This window comes from Sminthopsis crassicaudata, chromosome 3, assembly GCF_048593235.1.
Source record: "Sminthopsis crassicaudata isolate SCR6 chromosome 3, ASM4859323v1, whole genome shotgun sequence".
In the NCBI taxonomy this organism is placed as follows: Eukaryota; Metazoa; Chordata; class Mammalia; order Dasyuromorphia; family Dasyuridae; genus Sminthopsis; species Sminthopsis crassicaudata.
The window spans coordinates 474952430-474980264 of NC_133619.1; the positions used below are offsets into that span (position 1 = coordinate 474952430).

Below are 27835 nucleotides of genomic sequence, written 5' to 3' on the forward strand. Positions count from 1 at the left end.
ATCTGTAAAGTTGGGTAGGAGAGAGAGAGGAGAGAGAGAGAGAGAGAGAGAGAGAGAGAGAGAGAGAGAGAGAGAGAGAGAGAGAGAGAGAGAGAGAGAGAGAGAGAGAGAGGAGAGAGAGAGAGAGAGAGAGAGAGAGAGAGAGAGAGAGAGAGAGAGAGAGGAGAGAGAGAGAGAGAGAGAGAGAGAGAGAGAGAGAGAGAGAGAGAGAGAGAGAGAAACAGAGAGAGAGAGAGAGAGAGAAAAACAGAGAGAGAGAGAGAGAGAGAGAGAGTGAGAGAGAGAGAGAGAGAGAGAGAGAGACAAAGACAGAGACAGAGACAGAGACAGAGACAGAGAGAGGACATAGCCTGCTTTCCACAGCTAGGCTATTCATTTCTCCACAAGGAACTGAGGAAGTGGCACTTTAAGCAAGTGCCCTGAGACTAGGGGAAAAAAAACACCGAGAGCAGTTCAGATTCCCCTGTCTTTGTAAAAGGCTGTGACAGGAGATACTGCTCTAAGGCAGGAGAGACAGAATCAGGGAAACTAAGTCCTGTTTTAAAATGTATGGCACAAGCTCGCTTCCTGAGAGAGCTGGAAGCTGTGGCTCCTTTAAGAGCCAGGCAAAGGTTCTGGGAGGGGCATGGCCCGCTTGTCCTTAGTTTAAAAGTTGGGTAAAAAACTTTTCCAGAGATTTGAGAAGATAAGATTGAGTCCCCAATCTCCCCACCATACAGTACACCAATAAGGGGACAGGATAAGAGCATTAAAATGGCAAGTTGCCAAGCCATATGGGAGGGGTCTGACAAAGGCTTTGATTCCTCTGTGATCCCCACTCTGTAGAGGAGGGGGAGGAAAGACCAGAGGTGCTGAGTGAGAAAGTGAGGGAGAAAGAACTGCAATGTTCTTACCCAGTGCTTCCTGAATAGTGAGGGCTCTTCTGTTGATCCATGCCAAAACTTGAGGGAGGGGGAGCTCGTCCAAACCTCGAAATCTTGTTGGAAGCAAGACCTGAAGGAGCTGCTTCTCCAGGGAGTAGCAGCCAAGGGTAGAGAGATGTTCTCCACGCTTGCCCCAATTCAGTGACCTTTCTCCCCGTGGCTACAGCCTGGTCATTAGAGACTCCAGTGTATTTAACAGTGGAGTGGGATGACTCAAGCATGGCTCCTCTTAAGTTTTTCCGGTTATCTCCCTAAGACAGATCAAAGAGAGTGCTGGCCTTAGACCTGAGAGGGGTCCCCAGAACAGCCATGTGTCTCCTTGGTCTGGGGGGGGCAGGTTCAGCTTTCTTAAAGAAACATTCCTCTCCTGTCTCAGAGTTCCTGCCTGAGGACAGGACTTTCTGGTGAGAGAAAAAGGAGTTTAGAAGTGCCTTGAGATGCAAAGGAAGGTCCTTTGTCTCTGGAAGGGCAGGGTTTCCTCTGCTCAAGGAGGGATTTCTAGAGGCAGAGGTATTTCTAGATTGTGAAAAGGTAAAAGCTTTTACTTTTCCCAAATTCTTGCAGCATCTCTTGTGTGTCTAGATGTCTCTAAAGACAGAGAGTGAGACAAAAGGCGGCCTTTTGTCAATCCACACAAATTCATATGGGGCATCCCCCAAGAAAGAATTGTGCATGAGTGTAGAGCTCCAACAACAACCCAAGCCTGACCCAGGTGGCTTGAGTGTCCACTACAGAACAGGAAAAGAAAAAAAAGGTATTTTACCTTGTCTAGAGTTACAGATTTCCTGATCCTACTATCTCGAAAAATAGAGTGTGACAAAAGGAGGCCTTTTGCCAGAAAATGCAGATACTCTCCCCAGGAGAATACTGCCCACAGTCCAGACCCAGCCTGGGTGCCCACTACCTTTAGATATAGAGTGATGTGACAAAAGGAGGAAAATGCAGATATTCTCCCTGGGAGAATACTGCTCCAACAGCTCAAAACCCAAATTGGTTCTGAGTGTCCAGAGTTTTGGGGATCCATCCATTCGGTTGACAAATGATGTCTAGTTTTTGGGGTTCTAGGTCAGGGAACAAGTGATGAGGTCTAGATTTAGGGAACCAAAACGAGATTAGGGTTTCTGGTGGTCAGGGAGTTAAATGATAAGGTCTAGTGACAGGTTTGGGAGCCAGGGAACCAAATGGAAAGGTTTGGCTCCCCTGCAACCCCTTGGTATTTGGTGCAAGGGTAGCGAGTTTTAGGGACTCCCTTCTGGTGGCGCAGAAGTTCTCTGTAAAAGAATTTACAGACTCAAAAACCTAGATTGATGAAAGAGGTTTATTATGGGGATTGGAAGTAAAGTTAGAAATCCTGACAGAGAGGCATGAAGTCTGGTTAGGAAATAGGTGAGGATAAGGAGAAGATAACACTGGAAAAAAATATTCCAGGGGACAGAGGCCCTTGGCATAGCAAGCATGGTATAGCTGGCATGTTTAGAACCTCTACAAAGAGAGGGTTTTAGTTTGGTTCTTTTATATTGAGTGTCCTAATGGGGCCTGGGAGAGCCCAAGTTGGCTCAGACCCAGTGGGGGCTGGGACAAGTCCAGATCTCCTATTGGAATTCAAAGGGATGCTTTTTGAACAGGATTTGTAATTGAATCAAAGGCTCTGGCATCCTGGAAAGACAACTTGTCTGGGGAGGATATGCCTCAGCCAGGAGGGGCTGGGAATCTGAAAGGAATCACATATCAATAGGAAATATAGTTTTTTAAAGGGACCACAACCTGCTTCATTCTCACTTCCCTAAGTCACCAATTCTGAAAGTTAGAAAAACACCCAGCAAATTTCTGGCAAGAAAAACTAAGTAACAGAAGCAAATTCTGGTGCAGTCATCAGTAATTCTGAAAAAAAATTTTCATACATACTGAGGTAATAACGGAAGTATGGTCCATGCTCCGTCATGCTTATCCAGCAGATGAACAAGAAGAACTCTGGGGAGCTCCTGAAATACACAATAAAGTAAAATTAATGAACAAATAAACAAGATAGAGAAATAAGTCAAAACACACGACAACTACAATATTAAATACCTATTTAATTTAAACACTAACATTTCTGGACAAAGGTGATTTTAATGTCAAAGTTGGGTCAAAATCCTTTTTCTTCTCCTTAGGGCCTATAGGAAATGAGCATTCTCCAGTTAAATGTGTATTTTTCCCTTTATCTGGGTAATGAAACATTAACTAAGCTTTTTCAAGAGAAATTTTTGATGATTTTCCTAAACTAGAATGTAAGAATTGAGAAAAAGGAAAAGCCACAGAAGTAAATAGGTGTTCCCAAGGGTTATAGCTAGAAAAGAATTAATCCTATGAAGAGGATTTCTTCTTTCAAGGAAGAGAAAGCTCATGGTACATAAGAAAAATAGGTACATAAGAAAGGTAAGCATAGGTACATAAGAAAAATTACTATAAATTCACCTTTTAGGCTAATAAATCAATATAAATATTCAGAGTGAGGTAGCAAATTTGGAGACAATATAGGGGGTTTATGCTTTATGTATTTCTAAATATGATCCATTGCTAGAGAAACCGTAATTGTTTTACACACACTTCTAGTAAGAAGAATACAGATCTACATTTTAACTTCATTAATATTTAATTAAATGGCATTCATTTTGAGAACATAACACTATTTTCCCTATTTTAAGTAACTATAGAAAGAATAGAAATGTTTGTGTTATAAAACTTTCTAGAGGAACAATGGGAAGATTTAGTTTTTTCATTACTGGCATTTTTTTCTGTCCTCTCAATATACTTTATTATCACAAGTTTTATACGAGATATAAAAACATATTCTCCTAATCATCATGGATAGGAAAATGAAATGATAAACATACAATTTTGCCAAGTATATCATTACAGAATTACTGCGATCATCAATTCAACCTTGCAAGTTGTATACTTTGAATTATTTTCTGAAGAAAAAGTTGACTGACAAAGTTGGAGATTTAAAAATAAATGAGGTTTGTTTCTTTGTTCTACATAGAAGCTACTTCAGCATAGTTGTACAAATTAGCATCAGAGTAATCAGAGATTAAGATGAATCAAAAAGAAAGAAATGAACCAATTCTTTGTCACACTCTTTCCTTTTCCTTACTTTCCTGCTACTGAAAAAGTACCACCAGTTTCCCTGTTCCTAGGCTCCCAACATAGGTATTATTCTTCATTGCCCACTTTCTCTTACCTACCCCAATATTCAAAAGGCACCAAGTCCTTTCATTTATACCTTATTAATATTTCCATTCTAACTTCTAAAATTAAAACCTCTCTGGTGCATCTGGACTCTTGCAATAATCTGCTGGTAGGTCTCCCTCGAGTCTCAAGTCTCTTCCTACTCCATCAATCCTCTCTCCAATCAAGTTTCAAATTGATTTTCCTAAAATTCAGGTCTGACCATATCTTAACCTTCCTTTTTGGGAAATTCCAGTGACCATATTATTTCCTGAATCAATTAGAAAACCTTGTGTTTGGATTTTAAAGTGCTGTATAACTTGTCATTTCCTACTTTTCCATACTTCTTAAATTTTATTCCCCTCTATGTATTCTGTGAACTACCAATGCTGATTTTTTTGTTTGAACTGAAACTGTCTTTAATATCTGATACGTTTTTCCTTTTCACCAATATCTCTTGGCTTCCCCAGTTGTCTTTAAGTACTGTAAAAAACCATTCTTTAGTATTTATTTATCTTAATGTAGACTATAAGCCTTCAGGTGAGGAAAGGGAGACAGCACTACAGCACTATCCTCTTATGCTCTCTACTGAGGGCCATGAACAGAGTGCTTACCAGTCCCTGACTCTGGGATACCAGCACAGTCCTGACAAATGATTGGCTTGACTCAGCCTAGTAGCAGATCAGCCCACTGAGACACTATGTCCTGCAGAAAAGGAGATATTGCTCCAGTATGTATATGGTTTGGTAGATGAGCTTGGTGAGGCAAATATCTTGAAGAAATCTTTGAGCCCTCTATCCCTCTGGAACAGAGGGGAGAATGTGTAATTGGTTTGGGGGAAGTTTTTGTACTTTTGTTTTCACAATGTCTTTTCAGTAACTATTTCTTTTAAAAGATAATTGATATTATCTAATTAAATTGATAATGGAATACTACCCAATGGTATTGATGATATGGAAAAAATATTAACTTACAACTGATATTGAAAATAATATACTGGAATGAGTACTCAAGCTGATAGCATTAAAGCAATGGTCCCTAACACTTTTTATTACAACTTTATTCCAAGTATAACAACACCTAAAAAAAAAAAAAACTATTATGAACAATTGTGGATGCTATAAACCCCAGGGTAATTATTCTACTCATCATAAACTTTTAGTTTATTATCTAAATTTTTTTACAAAAAAACCTTCCCCTCAAAAGCCCAATATAAAATGTACATTTCATATAATAAAAATTAAAGAATATAAAATTTTATACTACCTATAATTATGAAAAGTCTAAATATAAAATTAAAAAATAATAATATTTTATCGGGGACATTCTATAAGAAATAAATGAAGCAATCCAGCAAGACCTTATATGCTTGCCATCAGATGTCAAAGTTCATGTTAAATTTATTTATTTTACAAATTTTATCAAATATTAATAATATTTCAATGAAATAAGTTACAACTTGAAGATGTTTAACACAATATAATGATCAATTTCATTTCAATGTTGGATTGCTTTATTTGAACAAAGATTTACAATATTTGTCTCAATGTCAAAGATGGTCTTCAATCTGGTGCTTCACTGAGTTTGTTTCTATGTTTTGATTTAAAAGAAGAATAAGATGAAAATGCTTACTCATGCAAATATGTGGTTTAAAAAAAAAGGTTCTCTTCCTAAGAGATAGAACTTGAGCAAATATACAAAGGTAGAAGGAATACTGAACTTAGAGAATAGTGTGATATCTAAAATGGCTGTGGTAAAAGGAAATGATATGAAATAAGAATAACAAGATCAAGTAAAGCCAATCATGAGAGCTTTAAATGCCAAGCTAAATGTCTATGTTAAGGACAATTAGGTGATACATTGGATAGGGTACTGGATTTGGAGTGGAAAAGACATCTTCCTGAGTTCAAATCTGCCCTTGGATACTTACTAGCTATGTGAACCTCAATTTCCTTAATTATAAAATGATCTAGAGAATAAAATGCAAACCACTCCAGTATCTTCACCAAGAAAACAGCAAATAAGGTCATTAAAAGTTGGAAATGATTGACCAAGAGCAAATGTATATCTTAACCTAGGAGCAAGGGAGAAACATTAGAAATATTTTGAGCCAAGAAGTAAGATGATCTCTTACAGAAGTTATTTTAGAAGGAACTTAGTAGTACTTTACAGAATATGGGCCCCATAAACCTTCGAGAACTCAGGTCCAGACAACTATGAAGTACCAGAGTATCTCAGACCATAGAAAACTTATGTTTTCCCCATGCCTCTTAATAGCACTTTATTTTTTCTTAATTATATATAAAGATAGTTTTCAACATTAATTTTTATGATTTTGAGTTCCAAATTTTTCTTCCTCCTTTCCCTTCCCCCTCTCTAAGACCTTAAGCAATCTGATACAGGTTATGCATGTTCAATCATTTAAACTAATTTCCATATTAATCATATTGTTAAAGAAAATTCAGAACAAAAGGGAAAAAACCTCAAGAAATAAAAAACTAAAAAGTGAAAATAGTCTATTTTGATCTGCACTCAGTCTTTATGTTTCCATCACCAGTCTACTGGAATTGTCTACCAAAGAAAAGTTGGGAATTATATGAGCAAAATTACAAAACACTTGCCACAAAAATAAAGTCAGATTTAAATAATTGGAAAGACATTCAGTGCTCGTGGACAGGCTGAGCGAATATAATAAAGATGACAATACTCCCCAAATTAATCTATTTATTTAGTGCTATACCAATCAGACTCCCAAGAAACTATTTTAATGACCTAGAAAAAATAACAACAGAATTCATATGGAAGAATAAAAGGTTGAGAATTGCAAGGGAATTAATGAAAAAAAAAAAAGTCAGATGAAGGTCGTCTAGGTGGACCTGATCTAAAGCTATATAATATAGCAGCAGTCACCAAAACCATTTGGTATTAGCTAAGAAATAGATCAGTCGATCAGTGGAACAGATTAGGTACACAGGACAAAAAGGGGTACAACTATAGTAATCTAGTGTTTGACAAGCCCAAAGATACCAACATTTGGGATAAAAATTCATTATTTGAAAAAAACTGTTGGGAAAACTGGAAATTAGTATGGCAGAAATTAGATATGGATCCACACTTAACACCATATACCAAGATAAGATCAAAATGGGTCCATGATTTAGGCATAAAGAATGAGATCATAAATAAATTAGAGGAATAGAGGATAGTCTACCTCTCAGACCTGTGGAAGAGGAAGGAATTTATGACCAGAGGAGAACTAGAGATCATTATTGATCACAAAATAAAAGATTTTGATTGCATCAGACTAAAAGGTTTCTGTACAAACAAAACTAATGCAAACAAGATTAGAAGGGAAGTAACAAATTGGGAAAACATTTTTACAGTTAAAGGTTCTGATAAAGGCCTCATCTCCAAAATATATAGAGAATTGACTTTAATTTATAAGAAATCATGCCATTCTCCAATTGATAAATGGTCAAAGGATATGAACAGACAATTCTCAGATAATGAAATTGAAACTATTTCCACTCATATGAAAGTATTCCAAATCACTATTGATCAGAGAAATGCAAATTAAAACAACTCTGAGATACCACTACACACCTGTCAGATTGGCTAAGATGACAGGAAAAGATAATGATGAATGTTGGAGGGCATGTGGGAAAACTGGGACACTGATACATTGTTGGTGGACTTGTGAAAGAATCCAACCATTCTGGAGAGCAATTTGGAACTATGCCCAAAAAGTTATCAAACTGTGCATACCCTTTGACCCAGCATTGCTGTTATTGAGATTATATCCCAAAGAAATACTAAAGAGGGGAAAGGGACCTGCATGTGCCAAAATGTTTGTGGCAGCTCTTTTCGTAGTGGCTAGAAACTGGAAGATGAATGGATGTCCATCAATTGGAGAATGGTTGGGTAAATTGTGGTATATGAAGTTTATGGAATATTATTGCTCTGTAAGAAATGACCAGCAGGATGAATACAGAGAGGCTTGAAGAGACTTACATCAACTGATGCTGAGTGAAATGAGCAGAAGCAGAAGATCACTATACACTTCAACAACAATACTGTATGAAGATGTATTCTGATGGAAGTGGAAATCTTCAACATAAAGATCCAACTCACTTCCAGTCGATCAATGATGGACAGAAACAACTACACCCAGAGAAGGAACACTAGGAATTGAACGTAAAGTGTTAGCACTACTGTCTATCTACCCAGGTTACTTATACCTTCGGAACCCAATTCTTAACGTGCAACAAGAAAATTGGATTTACACACATATAGTGTGTCTAGGTTATACTGTAACACATGTAAAATGTATGGGATTGCCTGTCATCTAGGGGAGGGAGTGGAGGGAAGGAGGGGAAAATTTGGAAAAATGAATGCAAGGGATAATGTTATAAAAAAAATTACTCATGCATATGTACTGTCAAAAAAATTTTTTATAATTATAAAATTAATAAAAAAATTTTAAAAGAAGGCATATCTCTATTTTCCCCTGCTTTCCTTCTAAATCTGTAAATCCAAGTAAGGATGTCACTAACATCTTTTCTGTACATTCCCCTTCCATCCCTTACAGAGCCATCTCCCTAGTTCAGGCACTAATTATCTTTTCCCTGAACTATTACAACAGACTTCTAATTGGTGTCTCTGACAAATGCTTCACTCTAATCCATCATTCCTTGAGATATCAAAGTGATTTTTTTCCCTACTATGTCCCATCCCCTATTTCCTTATTAAATAAACCCTATTGGTTCCCTATTTATTACCTGCAGGATTAAACATAAAATCCTTTGTTTGGCATTTAAATCCCTTTACAAGCTAGCTCCTTCCTACATTTCCCTTCTAACATTCTGTTCACCTTCACAAATGCAATGCAGCCATAGTAGCCCACGCTGTCCTTGGCACAAACTCTTATCTCCAGTCTTTCACCTATATGCTTTAGCACTGTCTGATCTCTCTCCATCCTTATCTTGGTCTCAGGATCCCTGTCTTCCTCCAATATTCAGCTGAATTACCACCTCCTACAGGTGAAGAAAGCCTCTCTTCACTCTTCCCCAAAGTGTGTGCTTGCCCCTCTAAGGTTACTTCCCATCTACTTTGGATATATCCTGTATGTACTATTTCTACTTTCTTTGTAACCTTAGTATTTAGCACAGTGCTTGAGCATACTATTTAAAACACTGCTAGTTGATTGACTGAGGGAAAACTGATGAATATTATTTATCAAGGATGTAGGCCATCCTTGATTTTAGTAACAAATGATTTCCAAAAGTGACAAATGGAAATGTGTAGCAGAAAAGTATCTAAGATAACATCAAAATAACATAGTTTTGCTAAAACACTATTAATTATAATCTGTAAAATATTGGGTTAACTCAATTAGTAAAACATATAGTGTACTTGTTGTTCAGTCATTTTCCAGTCATGTCTGACTTTCTGTGACCCCATTTGGGGTTTTCTCAGCAAAGATTCTGGAGCAGTTTGATTTTTTTAAAGATGAAGAAACTGAGACAAACAGTATTAAATTGCTTGCCCAGGTTCACACAACTAGTAAGTGTCTGAAGCCAGATTTAAATTCAGAAAAGTGAGTCTTACTAGTTCCAAACTACCTAGCTGCCCATATACCTGTCTGGTATACTTATATAGGAAATAAAGATCTTGATATATTTTAAATTTGAAATAGTACAAAGAAGTCAAATCAGTCAAAAGGCTCCAAATCTTATATTTTCAGAAATGAATTCAAAAAATGAAAAGAATTAAAATCTCTATTAGCACCTCACATTTGTACCAACTTTTAAAATCAAGCGACAATTAATTGGGCTTTTATCATATGCTCAGATTTTTTCCCCCAAGAACTTATAACATATATAGAATGACGTTTTAATGATTTCTATTTGGACTGATCACATACTGCTTTTAAATACCAGTCACACATAAAGAATGTGTCATTAATTTTGGGGGGAAGTTTTTGTACTTCTGTTTTCACAATATCTTTTCAATAATTATCTCTTTCAAAAGATAATTGATATTATCTAATTAAATTGATAATGGAGTACTAAGCAAAGTCTAAGATCTTGGCTCCCACAGCACCCTTCTTGACAAAGCTTCTGAGGTCTTTCCCATTTTCTTGGGTGTGCCTAGGTTACATTATCTTGACATATATTCAGAACCAAATTTTCTGTACGGCCAAAGTTGAGGAACAACTCTACTCTAACCAAAAACAAAGTATGAATGGAAACTAATGGGAATGGTTTTCTGGTGTGGCTCAAAATAGAAGGAATTGGAAAGTAATAATAAAGGTAGTACATATCACATTCTGAAGGACAACATCTACTTGAATGATAGCATGTCAGAGTAAACTTTCATGACCAATGGAAATGTGTAGCTTAGAGATCATTTAATTCAATTGCTTTGTTTTCCAAAATGTAAATGTATATTGACATAAGTCCTGTGGAAACATATTTTAAAATTTCCTTTTTAGATCCTAAAAATATTAGGAAATTCCATTTTTTTCCAGTCTTTCCAGACTTTCCATTTAGGCAAGTGGGTAAAAGAAAAAAATTATAGCTTTTCTTGGGACTTATTAAACTCTAGATAAGATCAAGGTCTTTTCCCCCCTAAAGCTCTGGTTACTAATATTGAAAGGGAGGCACACTCTCTACCTTCTGTTCAATTGAAATACAGATTAAGGGGAATGGTACTGAATAAATTGGGTGGGTCTTGAGTGGCTCAACTTTTTGAAATTTTAACCTAGACTGTAGTTTAAGCTACCTTGGATAGTTAGCTAGTGCAGTAGATACACTGCCAGGCTTAGAGTTAGAAAGACCCATTTTCCTGAGTTCAAATCTCAGACACTTCTAGCTAGGTAACTCTGGGCACGTCACATAATTCTGTTTGCTTCAGTTTCCTCATCTGTAAAATAGAAAAAGAAATAACTAACCACTCCAGTATCTTTACCAAGAAAACCTCAAATAGAGTCAGAGAATAAGACATAGGCAGAAAAAATGAGTGGGCAACAAATGAAATTTCTTTGTTCAAGATTCCTATAAATGAAATCAAAATTATCTTGGGGACAGAAAATTATGTCAGAAGGCGTGGAGACAATGCCAGTTTGGGCATCTTGGTTATTAAATTAGTGTTGAATAAAATGGTTTCTGTCAAGACTTGAGCTTAAAAACAGAGAGGACAGGATTAGCATTGATATTTTTTTTCTTCAACAACCCTAATATAAATATATAAAAAGAAATTATGACTACTGTTCTTATTGCAATTGTTACTTCCTTGTATATCGATGTTCCCTGAAGTTAGATATGTCTCTATCTCTGAGAAAGACAGGTATGTTGGGGTTCTGCTGCTGAGCTATTCTGAGGTTTTGGCCATACAAAATGATTTGGGATTCATAGACAGATTTAGAAGTAGTCTTAAGACACTTAATCTAATCTCATTTTATATTTGGGGAAATTAAAGAATGCAAAAATGAAGTCATCAAAAGTCTATATAGTTAGAGCTATGTTGTTGTTTTGGTTTTTTTTCAGTAGCAATGTATGATTTTAATTTGGACTATAAGGAAAAGTTAGTGCTGCAGAGTCAATGTTGCTGAATTGTGGTGATGGAGAAGGCTTGAAAGTCCCTTAGACAACTAGAAGATCAAATAAATACTCAGTACTTAAAGAAATTTATTATTATTCACTGAAAGGTCAAATACTGAAACTGAAGTTCAAATACTTTGGTCACATAATTGGGGAGACAGAACTCACTGGAAAAGACCCTGATGTTGGAAAAGATTGAAGGCAAAAGGAAAAGGATACAGCAGAGGATAAAATGGATAGTGCCATGGAAGCAATGAACATGAGCTTGGACAGATTTTGGGACTTAGTGAAAAACAGAAAGGGCTGGGGAATTATGAAGAGTTAGACATGACTGAACAACTCAACAACAAAAGACCCTTAGAGAAGTGGTACCCAGCCTTATCTGAACATCCTATATTTCTCTCCCAAGTTTCAAGGATCATGTAATTCTCTTTTTGGCATTTAAATTATTAATTATAACTTACGCAATATTGGTTACCTTTCCTGGACATTTTGAACTCTTACTCAATTATTAAGGACTGTGTTATGAAGAGGAATATGATGTTCAACTAAGTATTTATTTCATACAATCATAGGATCTTAAAAATTTCTTTAAAAAGTCTTAAAATCAAGTATTTCAATTCATTTATTTCATAGGTGAGATCTAGAAAGTATTTTGCCCAAGGAAGACAGACTAGAAACTAGACAAAGAATTATACTATGAAAGCAAAGAAGACTCTCTCTTTGTCTCCTGCTCCCCCTCTTTCCTCCCCGCCCCCCTCTCTTTTTCTTCTAGGGTGGAGCCAGAGGCTGTGGTACCTTCTGGAAAGAGATATAATTTCTTCTTCTTCTAGTCTTGTCACTTTCGGCCTCAGACTTTGCTCTCTTTGAATTTTATATCTGAGCAGCTGAGGGTACCAGTGGGATACAAATTATCACAACAGAACAGTCAGGTCTGCCCAGGACCAAATGTTATTAGCACCAAGGGTAAATACCTAGCCCATTCTCTTGGATTTTCTACTAATGACATATGAATGTCTCAGTTTGAAATATTTCTATTCCAACTCACAATCAAATAATTCCCTAGAAGGATCAGAAAGAAGTTATTAGAGACAAGGTCTCAGTTGCTAGGGGAACACTTAGAAGAAAAAATAATTTTGTGGGCTTGATAACTTGAATAATGATGAGTATTTCCTAAGTGTTTTCAATTTAATAAACCCCTTGATGTCTGATTTGCTTTGAAACGCTAAGTAGTAATACTAAGAGAACAACAGAAATTTAAAGAGAGAGCTGGAAGAAGAATAACATGTACCATAATCATTTCAAATTTTCTTCTAAGGACTTTCTTCAAAGTACTTTGTTATTGTGTGTAACATGCCCTCCTGGCAGTTACAATTACTAGTCTGTCCTAGGCCCAACAGAACACCTTTGACCACTGACCTTTGCAGTGTCAACTCTACCCAACTCGCCTCTTCTGAGGCCTTCAAAGGTCTCTGGCCACAATCTCTTGAATCTATAGTTTAATAACCAGTAGCTCACTCAAGAATAGCCACGTGTAATCTTAAAAGCCTTTATCATATATACTCACATAATACCCTGACTTGTCAGCTCCCTAGTGAACACCTACCAAACTCCTTGCCTCTCGGCTATCTATCAGCTTGGCTTGGCCACCCAGCCTAGGGAGCCAGGTTAAAGAGAGCGACTGCTGTCTGCAGTGGGCTTATAAAGGGCCTGTGAGGTCACACACACAGCCAACCAGCGAGATTACTTCTGGGCCACTCAAATCTCCTGTTGCGCTGTGCCCGCCCATTTAAAGGGCCCTTACAATTCCCTTCTCTTGTTTTGTGGGAACTGCATCCTTACAATTGAATCTGACTCTTTGCAACCCCATTTGGGATTATCTTGGCAGTGATACTGAAGTGGTTGGCCATTTCCTCTCCAGCTCATTTTACAGATGAGGAAACTGAGGCAGACAGGATTAAGTGATTTTTCCAGTCTAGTAAATGTTAAGGGTCAGATTTGTACTTGGATCTCCCCGATTCCAGGCCCAGCACTCTAGCCACTGTGCCATCTTGATGCCTTGGAGCCAAGTTATACTGTGGTTCAGTGGCTTACTATTTGCCTTTTATAGTTGCATTGAAGGTCTCACAGCTAGTCTGATGATCCATTGTGAAGACCAAGTTAGCACCCTGGATACCTTATAATCAGCCGGAGTCAGGATAAGCAAAAGTCCTTGGGATTTATTCTTGGTCTTTAGGGGTAGAAGTGAAGGGAATGGACACAGGATTTCCATGACTCTCCTCTCTTTCTCTACCGCCAAAAATGACTCTGACTTGTCTTACTCCATCCCTTAGTCCCTCCTACAATTCTCTGTATACACCAATTATAGGGCCAGCACAGAATAGTGGGAAGGGCCATTTTCCAAGCATATGCTAATAGAGTATTGTCCAATAAATAATTATCCTTAAGTGCTTGGTTATCTGACCTCAGTGCATCAACTCAAGAGTTTTAGCCCTTTATCCATGGGCTTCTGAACCAGGACAGAGTAGTCAGCGCGGCCTAGTACAGGTACAGCATAGGGACCCAGGATGGAGAGGCTCCCACACACCAGGGGGAATCTACTGGGAGGCTCTTAGCCAAGTCAGAGGCTTGATCTGGTATGTTGATCTAAGGGAAGCCAGGAAAAGCTCAGGCAAAGTCCTGTCTACTCTCTGTCATCTTGGCTCCACCCCAATCTAATTGCTTTTAACTTGCTCATGCTTTCAATAACATACCAAAATTTAGGGGATGCAGTAAAGCAGTTCTTGGGGAAATTTTTTTTATCTCTAGATGCTTACTTGCAATAAAACAGAAAAAAAGAAAGTCAATGAATTGGGCTTGCAATTGAAAAAGCTAAAAAACAAATTCTAAAACCTCAATAAAATACTAAATTTGAAATTCTGAAAATAAAAGGAGAGGTAAATAAAATTGAAAGAAAACTCAGGTGGTTTTATTAAAAAAATATAGATAAATATTTAGTTAAATTGATTAGAAAAATAAAAAAAGAAAATCAAAGTGCTAGTATCAAAAATAAAAAGGGAAAACTTCCCACCAATGAAGAGGCAATTAGAACAATAATTAGAACTGTATACTAATCTAATCTAAATGAAATGGAAATATAGATTGCCCAGATTAACAGAGGAGGAAATACATTACTGAAATAGTCCCATTTTAGAAAAAGAAACTGAACAAGCAATTAATCAACTCCCTAAGAAGAAATCTCCAGGGCCAGATGGATTTACAAGGGAATTCTACCGAACATTTAAAGAACAATTAATTTCAATACTATGCAAACTCTTTAGAAAAAATAAAGAAAGAAGGGGTCCTACCAAATTCCTTTTATGACACAGATATGATGCTGATACCTAAAGCAGGTAATCAAATTAGGGGAAATTGATCTCCAATGAAGATTGATGCAAAAATCTTAAGTAAAGTATAACAAAGACATTACAGCAAGTCAATATCAGGATAATACACCATGACCAAGTAGGATTTATACCAGGAATGCAGGGCTAGTTCAATATTAGAAAAACTGTTAGCATAATTGGTTTTATCAATAACCAAATTAACTGAAATCATATTGTTATCTCAACAGATGCAGAAAAAGCTTCTGACAAAATTCAACACTCATTCCTATTTTTTAAAAAAAAGTGGAGAGTATAGGAACAAATGGAGTTTTACTTAAAATGATCAGTAGCATCTATTTAAAATTATTAGCAAGCATGTTATATAATGGGGATAAACTAGAATCATTCCCAGTAAGACCAGGAGTGAAACAAGGTTGCCCACTATCATCATAATTCAATATTGTATTAGAAATATTAGCTTTGGCAATAAGAAAAGGAAAAAAAATCTGATGGACATGGCTCTTTTCAATAGCAAGGAGATTTAAAAGGCCAGTTCCAATGGTCTTGTGATGAAGAGTCATCTGTACCCAAAGACAGGAGCGTAGGGACTGAGTGTAGCTCGCATTATAGTATTTTCACTTTTTTCTTGGTGTTTGTTTGCTTTTTATTTTTTCTCATTTTTTTCCTTTTTGAGCTGATTTTTCTTGTGCCATGATAATTGTGGAAATATGTATAGAAGAATTGCAATTGTTTAACATATTGGATTACTTGCTGCTTAAGGAAGGGGATGAGGAGAAGGGAAAGGAAAACAATTTGGAACATAAGGTTTTGCAAAGGTGAATGTTGAAAATTATTTATGCATATGTTTTGAAAATAAACAGCTTTAATTAAAAAAAAAAAAAGCTATGACACTAACATATGGTTGGTGGAGTTGTGAACTGATTCAACCACTCTGGAGAACAATTTGGAATTGTGCCCAAAGTTTGATCCAGCCATTTCTTTATTGGGTCTGTGCCCCACAGAGATCATAAAAAAGGAAAATGTACAAAAATGTTTTTGGCAGCCCTTTTTGTAGTGGCAAGAAACTGGAAACTGAGTGGATGCCTATCAGAGAGTATCTGCATAAATAAATTATAGTATATGAATACTATGGAATACTATTGTTATGTAAGAGAGGATCAGCAGGAGGATTTCAGAGAGGCCCTGAGAGACTGACATGAACTGACACTAAGTAAACAGAACCAAGATTATACAAAGATCAATTCTGATACATGTTGCTCTTTTCAATAATGAAGTGATTCAGGCAAGTTCCAACAGACTGATGGAGAGAGCCATCTGCATCCAGAAAGAGGACTTGTGGGGACTTCGTATGTGGATCACAATATTTTCACCTTTCTTCTTGTTGTTTGTTTGCTTTTTGTTTTCTTTTTTTTTCTTTTTGATCAGATTTTTCTTGTGCAGCATGATAAATGTGGAAATATGTATAGAAGAATCACACATGTTTAACATATATTGGATTACTTGCTGTCATAGGGAGGGAGTGAGGGTAAGGAAGAAAAAATTTGGAGCACAAATTGCAAGGGTGAATGCTGACAACTCTCTATGCATATATTTTGAAAATAAAAAGCTAAAAATCTTTTTAAAAAGTATCATTCAAACAAGATCCATATTTCCTTCAACTCTCTTGCATCCTCCACATATAGAAATATCCACTGTAAAAATTAAGTATAGCCAAAAATATACTTCTACACTTTGTGTCATAAAATATACATCTCACTCTGTACTTAGTCCCTTATCTCTCTATAAAGAAGTAGGAAGAATGATTCATTATCTATCCACAAGAGTTGGGTTTATTTATAATAGATAATAATTGGTCATTTGCATTACTTACTGTTCATCAGTCTTTCAAAGTTGTTTTCCTTTACAATGTTGTAGTCTTTGTATAAATTTGCTTGTTGCAGTTGTTTCTGTTGCTCCTTCATTCAATAAACTTTTTGTCTTTGAATATTGGAACTAGAAGGATTTTTATTTTCCGAATGAAAACACAAAATTATTGACTGACTGTCACTGATCAGTGTCCTTGTAAACCCAGGTGAACACTATCACAGTTTATACCTTCAAAATGTCAAAAGAATAAAAAGGAATAAATCCCAATGTTCTTACTATTATAAAAAAAATTTAAAGAGTGGAAAAAGTAGACTTCCGGCCAAGATGGCGGCGTGGAGGCAGACAGCTGCTTGAGCTCCTCGTTTTCTCTCAGAACTTACTTCATGACAAGCCTCTGACTTAATGCTTGACCCAGAAAGAAATCCACAAATTATCACCAAGAGAAGACATCCTTGAGAGTCGCCAGAAAAGGTCTGTGTTTGTTCGGGGGAGGGTCAATCAGACTGGGCGCAGACTGAGGGCAGACAGCCAGAGCAAGACAGGCAGCTCACACAGCTCAGACCGGAGGGGGAGGGGTGTGATCTCTGCAGTTTCTGCGAAAGGGCTTTTGCCCCAGTGTGGATGCTCCATCTTGGCAGCAAGCCAGGAGCAGCAGAGAGGGTGTAAACACCGGAGGTGAAGATTAAAACCCCAGAAAGCCAGGGTCTCTTAGAGCCCGGCCACCCCCAACCCCCACCTGGACTGACTCGGTGCGTTCTCAGAGCCTCAGAGCGCAGACTCAGTACAGTCATTGCTGTTCTGTTAGTGGCTCTCTGCTGCCCTACCCCCAGTCTGTAGAGGAAGCCCATTAATACCATCCAGCCCCATCCCCCGCAAAACAGACCAATTGTTTCTCTTGTCAGTTTGTTTTCTTTGATTCCTACTCTGACAAAATGAACAAAAAATTCAAAAGGGCTCTAACCATTGACAGCTTCTGTGTGGAGAGGGAGCAGACTTCAAATGCTGAGGAGACTAGGAACAGACTGTCCCCAGATGTATCCCCTGGGAGGGATATAAGCTGCTCCTCAATACAAAAGAACCTCATAGAGGAAATCAAAAAGGCTCTCACAAGAGAGCTGGAAGAGAAATGGGAAAAGGAAAGGGAAGCTTGGCAAGAGAGCCTGGAGAAGTCATCACATGCATTCAAAGAAAGAATGGATAAAGAAATCAAATCATTGAGAAACAAGATTAGTGAGCTGGAAAAGGTAAACAACTCCAAGGAAAACAGGATTAGTGAGCTGGAAAAGGTAAACAACTCCAAGGAAAACAGGATTAGAGAGCTGGAAAAAGAAATCAGCTCTCTAAAAAATAAAATGGATAAAATGGAAAAAAATTCCATAGAAGATAAAAACTCAATTGGACAATTACAAAGAGATATAAAAAAAGTGAGTGAAGAAAATACATCATTGAAAATTAGACTGGAACAAGTAGAAATGAATGACTCAAGGAGAAACCAAGAGGGAGTCAAGCAAAACCAGAGAAATGAAACAATTGAAAAGACTGTCAAGTACCTTACCAGAAAGACAACAGACCTGGAAAACAGATCCAGGAGAGACAATTTGAGAATAATCGGACTCCCTGAAAAATGGGAGGAAAAAAAGAGCTTGGACACCATTTTCGAGGAAATTATCAAAGAGAACTGCCCAGACGTTTTGGAAACAGAGGGTAAAATAGACATTGAGAAAATTCATCGATCACCTACTGAAAGGGACCCTAAAATCAAAACGCCAAGAAATATAGTGGCCAAGTTCAAGAACCATCAGACAAAGGAAAAGATATTGGAAGCTGCTAGAAAAAAACAATTCAGATATGGAGGATCCACAATAAGGATAACACAGGATCTAGCAGCGTCCACATTAAAAGAACGCAGGGCCTGGAACATGATATTCCGAAAGGCTAAGGAACTTGGTATGCAGCCAAGAATAACTTACCCAGCAAGAATGAGCATCGTTTTCCAGGGAAGAAGATGGACATTTAACGAAATAAATGAATTCCATCTATTTTTGATGAAAAAACCAGACCTACATAAGAGGTTTGATCTTCAAATACAGAACTCAAGAGACTTCTAAAAAAGGTAAAAAGAAATCTTGAGAACTATACTTCTGTCAAAAAAATATATAAAGAACATATGTACAATTTGTCTTAGAAACTAGAGGTGGAAAGGAGATTATATCATAAAAAAGTATAAAGTGGTGGTACTACATCTCATGAAGAGGCAAAGGTAACCTATTATATCTGAGAGAAAGAAAGGAGGGAGATGAACATAGCGTGTATCAATAGACATATTCGATTTATGGTGAAACTTCTTCCACTTCATTGAAAAGTGAAAGGGAAGGAGTAAGCTAAGGGGAAGGGAATACAGTAATTTCGAGGAAAAGGGGTAAAATAAGGGGAGGATCTTTAAGGTGGGGGAGGGATCCTAAAAAGGGAGGGCTGTGAAAAGCAAGTGGTGTTTACCAGTTTAATACTGGATAGGAGGGTAAAAGGGAAGGAAAGGGGAAAAGCATAAGCAGGGGTTAATAGGATGGCAAGCAAAATAGAATTAGTCCTTCTAACCATAAATGTGAATGGGGCAAACTGCCTCATAAAGAGGAAGCAGTTAGCAGACTGGATTAAAAGTCAGAATCCTACTATATGTTGTTTACAGGAAACACACCTGAAACAGGATGAGACATTCAAACTAAAAGTAAAAGGGTGGAGCAGAATCTATTATGCTTCAGGCAAAACCAAAAAAGCAGGAGTAGCCATCCTCATCTCAGATCAAGCAAAAACAAAAATTGATCTAATTAAAAGAGATAAGGAAGGGCATTATATCCTGCTAAAGGGAAGCATCAATAGTGAAGCAGTATCAATATTAAACATGTATGCACCAAGTGGTGCAGCATCTAAATTCTTAAAAGAGAAATTAAGAGAGCTGCAAGAGGAAATAGATAGCAAAACTATAATAGCGGGAGATCTCAACCTTGCACTATCAGAATTAGATAAATCAAACCACAAAATAAATAAGAAAGAAGTCAAAGAGGTAAATAGAATACTAGAAAAGTTTGATATGATAGATCTTTGGCGAAAGCTAAATGGAGACAGAAAGGAATATACTTTCTTCTCAGCAGTTCATGGAACCTATACAAAAATTGATCATATACTAGGGCATAAAAATCTCAAAATCAAATGCAGTAAGGCAGAAATAGTAAATGCATCCTTTTCAGACCATAATGCAATCAAAATAACATTTAATAAAAAGCCAGGGGAAAATAGACCAAAAAATAATTGGAAACTAAATAATCTTATACTAAAGAATGACTGGGTAAAACAGCAAATCATAGACATAATTAATAACTTCACCCAAGAAAATGACAACAATGAGACATCATACCAAAATGTGTGGGATACAGCCAAAGCAGTAATTAGGGGAAGTTTTATATCTCTACAAGCCTACCTGCATAAAATAGAGAAAGAGAGGGCCAACGAATTGGGTTTACAACTAAAATTGCTAGAAAAGGAACAAATTAAAAACCCCCAGACAAACACAAAACTTGAAATTCAAAAAATAAAAGGTGAGATTAATAAAATTGAAAGTAAAAAAACTATTGAATTAATTAATAAAACTAAGAGTTGGTTTTATGAAAAAACCAACAAAATAGACAAACCCTTAGTAAACCTGATTAAAAAAAGGAAAGAGAAAAAGCAAATTGATAGTCTTGAAAATGAAAAGGGTGAACTCACCACTAATGAAGAGGAAATTAGAACAATAGTTAGGAGCTACTTTGCTCAACTTTATGCCGATAAATTCGATAACTTAAATGAAATGGAAGAATACCTTCAAAAATATAGCTTGCCCAGATTAACAGAGGAAGAAGTAAGTAGTCTAAATAGTCCCATCTCAGAAAAAGAAATAGACCAAGCTATTAACCAACTTCCTAAGAAAAAATCCCCAGGACCAGATGGATTTACAGGTGAATTCTACCAAACATTTAAAGAACAACTAACTCCAATGCTATGTAAACTATTTGAAAAAATAGGGATTGAAGGAGTCCTACCAAATTCCTTCTATGACACAGACATGGTACTGATACCTAAACCAGGTAGATCGAAAACTGAGAAAGAAAACTATAGACCAATTTCCTTAATGAATATTGATGCTAAAATCTTAAATAAGATATTAGCAAATAGACTTCAGAAAATCATCCCCAGGATAATACACTATGACCAAGTGGGATTTATACCAGGAATGCAGGGCTGGTTTAATATTAGGAAAACTATTAGTATAATTGACCATATTAATAATCAAATTAATAAAAACCATATGATCATCTCAATAGATGCAGAAAAGGCATTTGATAAAATCCAACATCCATTCCTACTAAAAACGCTTGAGAGTATAGGAATAAATGGACTATTCCTTAAAATAATAAGGAGCATATATTTAAAACCTTCAGTAAACATCATATGTAATGGTGATAAACTAGAACCTTTCCCTGTAAGATCAGGAGTGAAACAAGGTTGCCCACTATCACCATTACTATTCAATATAGTACTAGAAACTCTAGCCTTGGCAATAAGAGCCGAGAAAGAGATCCAAGGAATTAGAGTAGGAAATGAAGAAATCAAATTGTCACTTTTCGCAGATGACATGATGGTATACTTAGAGAACCCCAAAGACTCTGCTAAAAAGCTATTAGAAATAATTCAGAATTTTAGCAAAGTCGCAGGATACAAAATAAATCCACATAAATCCTCAGCATTTTTATACATTAACAACACAATCCAACAGCAAGAGATACAAAGAGAAATTCCATTCAAAATAACAGTCGATAGTATCAAATATTTGGGAATATATCTACCAAAGGAGAGTCAGGAATTATATGAGCAAAATTATAAAACACTTGCCACAAAAATAAAGTCAGATTTAAATAATTGGAAAAACATTCAATGTTCTTGGATAGGCCGAGCGAATATAATAAAGATGACAATACTCCCCAAACTAATCTATTTATTTAGTGCTATACCAATCAGACTCCCAAGAAACTATTTTAATGACCTAGAAAAAATAACAACAAAATTCATATGGAAGAATAAAAGGTCGAGAATTGCAAGGGAACTAATGAAAAAAAAGTCAGAGGAAGGTGGTCTAAGTGTACCTGATTTAAAGCTATATTATAAAGCAACAGTCACCAAAACCATTTGGTATTGGCTAAGAAATAGACTAGTTGATCAGTGGCATAGGTTAGGTTCACAGGACAAGATAGTGAATAAAAATAGCAATCTAGTGTTTGACAAACCCAAAGATCCCAAATTTTGGGATAAGAATTCATTATTTGACAAAAACTGCTGGGAAAACTGGAAATTAGTATGGCAGAAACTAGGCATGGACCCACATTTAACACCACATACTAAGATTAGATCAAAATGGGTCCAAGATTTAGGCATAAAGAACGAAATCATAAATAAATTGGAGGAAAAGGGGATGGTTTACCTCTCAGACTTGTGGAGGAGGAAGGAGTTTGTGTCCAAGGGAGAACTAGAGACCATTATTGATCACAAAATAGAACATTTTGATTACACCAAATTAAAAAGTTTCTGCACAAACAAAACTAATGCAAACAAGATTAGAAGGGAAGTAACAAATTGGGAAAAAATTTTTACAGTTAAAGGTTCTGATAAAGGCCTCATCTCCAAAATATACAGAGAATTGACTTTAATCTATAAGAAATCAAGCCATTCTCCAATTGATAAATGGTCAAAGGATATGAACAGACAATTTTCAGATGATGAAATTAAAACTATTTCCACTCATATGAAAGAGTGTTCCAAATCACTATTGATCAGAGAAATGCAAATTAAGACAACTCTGAGGTATCATTACACACCTGTCAGATTGGCTAAGATGACAGGAACAAATAACGATGAATGTTGGAGGGGCTGTGGGAAAACTGGGACACTGATGCATTGTTGGTGGAGTTGTGAAAGAATCCAACCATTCTGGAGAGCAATCTGGAATTATGCCCAAAAAGTTATCAAAATGTGCATACCCTTTGACCCAGCCATACTACTACTGGGCTTATACCCCAAGGAACTACTAGAGAAGGGAAAGGGTCCTGTATGTGCCAAAATGTTTGTGGCAGCCCTTTTCATAGTGGCTAGAAGCTGGAAGATGAATGGATGTCCATCAATTGGAGAATGGTTGGGTAAACTATGGTATATGAATGTTATGGAATATTATTGTTCTATAAGAAATGACCAACAGGAGAAATACAGAGAGGCTTGGAGAGACTTACATCAACTGATGCTGAGTGAAACGAGCAGAACCAGAAGATCATTATACACTTCAACAATGATATTGTACGAGGATGTATGCTGATGGAAGTGGATTTCTTCAACATAGAGAAGAGCTAATCCAATTCCAATTGATTAATGATGGACAGAACCAGCTACATCCAGAAAAGGAACACTGGGAAATGAATGTAAACTGTTATTTTTACCTTCTGAATCCAATTCTTCCTGTGCAACAAAAAAATTCGGTTCTACACACATATATTGTATCTAAATTATACTGTAATATATTTAACATATATAAGACTGCTTGCCATCTGGGGGAGGGGGTTGGGGGAGGAAGGGAAAAAATCTGAATAGAAGTAAGTGTAAGGGATAATGTTGTAAAAAATTACCCATGCATATGTACTATCAAAAAATGTTATAATTATAAAATAAAATAAAAAAATTAAAAAAAAAAAAAAAAAAAAAAAGAAAGTGTTAAAAAGAAAATTAAAAAAAAAAAAAAAAAAAAAAAAAAAAAAAAAAAGAGTGGAAAAAGTAGTCATCAACTGTAAGGGCCCTTTAAATGGGCGGACACAGTGCATCGGGATTGAGGCCCAGAAGTAATTTCTGTGGATATTAGGACTGCCCTTGGGCGGGATCCTGGCCATATTGAGATAGCTTCGTAATGGGTGACTCTCTCGCTGATTGGCTGTGTGTGTGACCTCACAGGCCCTATATAAGCCCACTGCAGGCAGCAACCGCCCTCTTTAACCTCCTGCTGTTCACCCTGGCTCCCCAGCTGGGTGGCCAAGCCAAGATGGGTAGCCAAAAGAGGTAAGGGTTTTGGTAGTGAACACATGGGTCTTCTGACCAGGTGTTCACTCGGGAACCAACAAGTCAGGGCATCAGTTAGGGCATTATGTGAGTAGGTATAATAAAGGCTTTTAAGATTACACGTGATTGTTCTTGAGTGCGCTACCGGTTACTAAGCTATAGATTCAAGAGATTGTGGCCAGAGACCTTAGAAGGCCTCAGAGGAGGCGAGCCGGGTAGAGCTCACACTGCAAAGGACAGTGGTCAAAGGTGCTCTGGTGGGTCTAGGACAGACTAGTAATTGTAACTGCCAGGAGAGCACGTTACAATCAACAGGTTAAAAACATGGTATCACAAAATATGATTAGGACAGCCAGATTTGGAACTTAAAAGCTGAGCATTCTATAATTTTTTTTCCTTTCTGCCTGACATGGTTCTGAACTGTCTTAGTCATTCTGTAACTGGCTAGAATTCAGTAAACAATTATATATCTAGTCTTTGCTCCTGACTGCTTCATTTTGTTAACAGTCCGCTTCCTCTAAAGTCCAATTGATGAGGAGTAAACTGAGGTTCTAAACCGAGATGGGTCAGTTCCTTTTCTCTCTCTCCTTCCTTCCCCAAAGTAACCAAGGTCGGGATCGACAGCAAAGGAATTTGCTACTTAATGCTGTATGGAAACAAAGTCTTTATTGATAGTAAAGGGATAGACAGGCATTTGGCCTTCAGGAAGACCAGACTACCTGCAAGGGGACGTCAGTTGACGGGCATTTGGTATACACCAAATGCAAAGATTCCATTTTTTATCCTTCTTTATATACATACAAGATGACTAGAGTCATCAAAACAATGTTTGCACAGAGATGTTATCAAGAGGTTATCAAATATCAAAGAGATATTCAATAATACAAGAATTCTCTGTTGTTGTAAATAAGACAGGAATTCTCTGTTATCTCCTTCAGTCTCTCCACAGAAAGGAATTTCAGATCATTAGAATGGGGGCTGAACACCGAAACTAGCCCAAAGGAAGTTGGAGATTAAATAAGAAATATCAAACGGGGCTACCGCCTCCAACACAATAGTCAAGAACTAAGTTTATTTTCAGTTAAAATCCCAGGTCAGTTTTTTTTTATTTTTATTCAGTCAGTGGTATCATAAAATAGGATGGGTTTTTTTGCCCCACATTTGTTCAATATTGGACATACTGAATCAATTTTCTGTAAGAATGAATCCAGTTTCTGGAAAAAAGTTAGTAACTGCTTAATGTTATAATTTGCTGTAATTTGTATAATTTGATCATCATTTAATAAGACACAGATTCTCCTAGGGGATTAGTATGGATCTTCATAATGTAGCTATTTTTAACTTATTTCTGATATTTATTAGTTGTCATTGGTCTCTATTGACTTTTATTTAAGACATAAGATTAGTCATTGTTAACAAAAAATGTAGACTTGAGGTAACTAAAGCTACACAGGACAAAATGCTTTTAGAATTTTTCTTAATTACTAATATCTTTTTTTAACATCTTGCTATTCTTTAGTATATTTCCCATCAGTACCAGCTTGAGATGTCAGAAGAAGATTGAAGAGAAGATGCCCTTTACCAGGGATTCTTTTTTGTGTGTGAAAATCTTTCCTTGAAAATTATCTCTGTTAGGTTCTTATTAAGTGCTAAGTCGGTACTTAACAATTCTCTAGTTCTGGCCTTTGGGGGGAGTTTTACCCTTTGAACTTCTGGGGAGGAGCTTAATGTTTAAAAGGAGCAAGTTCATTGGTTGAAGTATTTTTTCCCAGAAGCTCCTGAGGTATTCCATGCCCATTCTCTGGGAGGATAAAGGAGGCAACATTGAGCAAGGGAAAAAAGTCTCTACTCTAGGTCAGAGATGGCAGCCAAGAGATTGAGTTGAGACAGCAAATTTTAGGGGTCAATGGACTTAGATGGGGGAAAGTTACATCTTTATTTCTGTTTAATTGGCTTCTATAATTACTTGTATTTTGTTTTATGCACTTAAAAACATTATTCTGAGAAAGAATTCACAAACTTTTACCAGAATGCCAAAGGGTTCCATAACAAATCAAACCAATAAGCAATCATGAAGTGCCAACTATATGTCAAGGATTAAACTTAACCCTAAGAGTAAAAACAAAGAGCAAGAGAAAGTAGCTTCTCTGAAGGAACTCATTCATAGTCACATGAATGAGACTATGCAAACTATGTACAAACAACACATAGAGAGGATAAATTGGAGATATGTAAAGTTCTGTTTTCTCCAGAAACTGCTGGAAGGTCAGCAGAGGTCTGTGGAACCAGATTGGAAGCCTAGGGAATAATCCCAGGACAGGCTGCCCCGCCCCAGCCCCACCTGGCCCAGGCCCTAGCCTGGGAAGAAGGACTTCTGAATCAGCAGTGGTCTTAGAGGCTTCATTTAGCCTCTATTGTAGAATCTGAGGTCTGTGGCAACAGGGGGGGGGAGTCTGGAGTGCAATCCCAGTGCAGGCCCCGCCAATGTAGTCCTGGCCCTGATCCATTAGCAAAGAACTTTGTTGAGTCAGCACACCAGATTTTACAGCTACAGGGAGTCAGGGACACACCTAAAAACTCCAGGGCAAAAAAGAGTGTTTGTGATCAGATCCCTAGAAGGAACTCTGAAAGCAGCTAAGCAAAACCCCTGAAGAGTGGGACAGTGCACTCTCCATCATAGTTAAAAAATGAGCAGAAAACAAAAGTTTCTGATCATTGAAAGTTACCATGGTGTCAAGAAAGATCAAAACACATTCAGAAGATGATAATAAAGAGAAAGCTTCTACATCCAAAGCCTCAAAAAAAAAAAAAAAAAAAAAAATAAGAACTGGGCTCAGGCCATGGAAAAGCTTAAAAGGGACTTTGAAAATCAAGAGAGATAGAGGAAAAAACGGGAAAAGAATTGAAAATGGTACAAAAGAAAATGCAAAAAGAGAATGAGAAGAATACCTTAAAAAGCAAAATTGGTCAATTGGAAAAGGAGGTGCAAAAGCTCACTGAGAAAATAATTCTTAAAAAATAGAATTGAGCAAATGGAAGCTAATGATTTTATGAAAAATCAAGATACAACAAAGCAAAACCAAAAAAATTTTTAAAGTTAGGGGGGAAATGTGAAATATCTCATTGGAAAAACAACTGATCTGGAAAAATAAATCCAGGAGAGATAATTTTTAAATTATTGGTCTACCTGATAATCATGATCAAAAAAAAAAAAAAAAAAAAAAAAAGAGCTTTGAGCATCATTTTTTTCAGAAACTATCAAGGAAAACTGTCCTGATATTCTGGAATCAGAGGGTAAAATAGAAATTGAAAGAATTCACTGATCACTTCTTGAAAGAGATCCCAAAATGAAAACTCCCAGAAATATATAGTCAAACTCCGGAACTCCCAGGTCAAGGAGAAAATATTGCAAGCATCTAGAAAGAAACAATTCAAGGACAGTGGATACACAGTCAGGATAATACAAGATTTAGCAGTTTCTACATTAAAGGAGTGGAAGGCTTGGAATATGATATTTCAGAGAGCAATGGAGCTAGGATTGCAACTAAGAATCATCTAGCCAGAAAAATTGATTATAATCCTTCAGAGGAAAAGGTTGTCATTCAATGAAACAGAGGATTTTCAAGCATTCGTGGTGATAAGACTAGAGCTGAATGGAAAATCAGATTTTCAAATACAGGACTCTAGAGAAACATAAGGGGGTAATCAGGAAAGTGTTATC

General features: G+C 36.7%; 1 protein-coding gene across 2 annotated transcripts in view; it reads right to left on the reverse strand.

The window, feature by feature from the left end:
* The window catches only part of B3GLCT (beta 3-glucosyltransferase), a 135984-nt gene that overhangs the window by 57081 nt on the left and 51068 nt on the right, over positions 1-27835 (reverse strand). For both annotated transcript variants that reach the window (XM_074303538.1, XM_074303539.1), the window contains exon 5: positions 2829-2905. In XM_074303538.1, coding sequence (XP_074159639.1) covers positions 2829-2905 — 77 coding nt within the window. The remainder of the gene's footprint in view (positions 1-2828; positions 2906-27835) is intronic.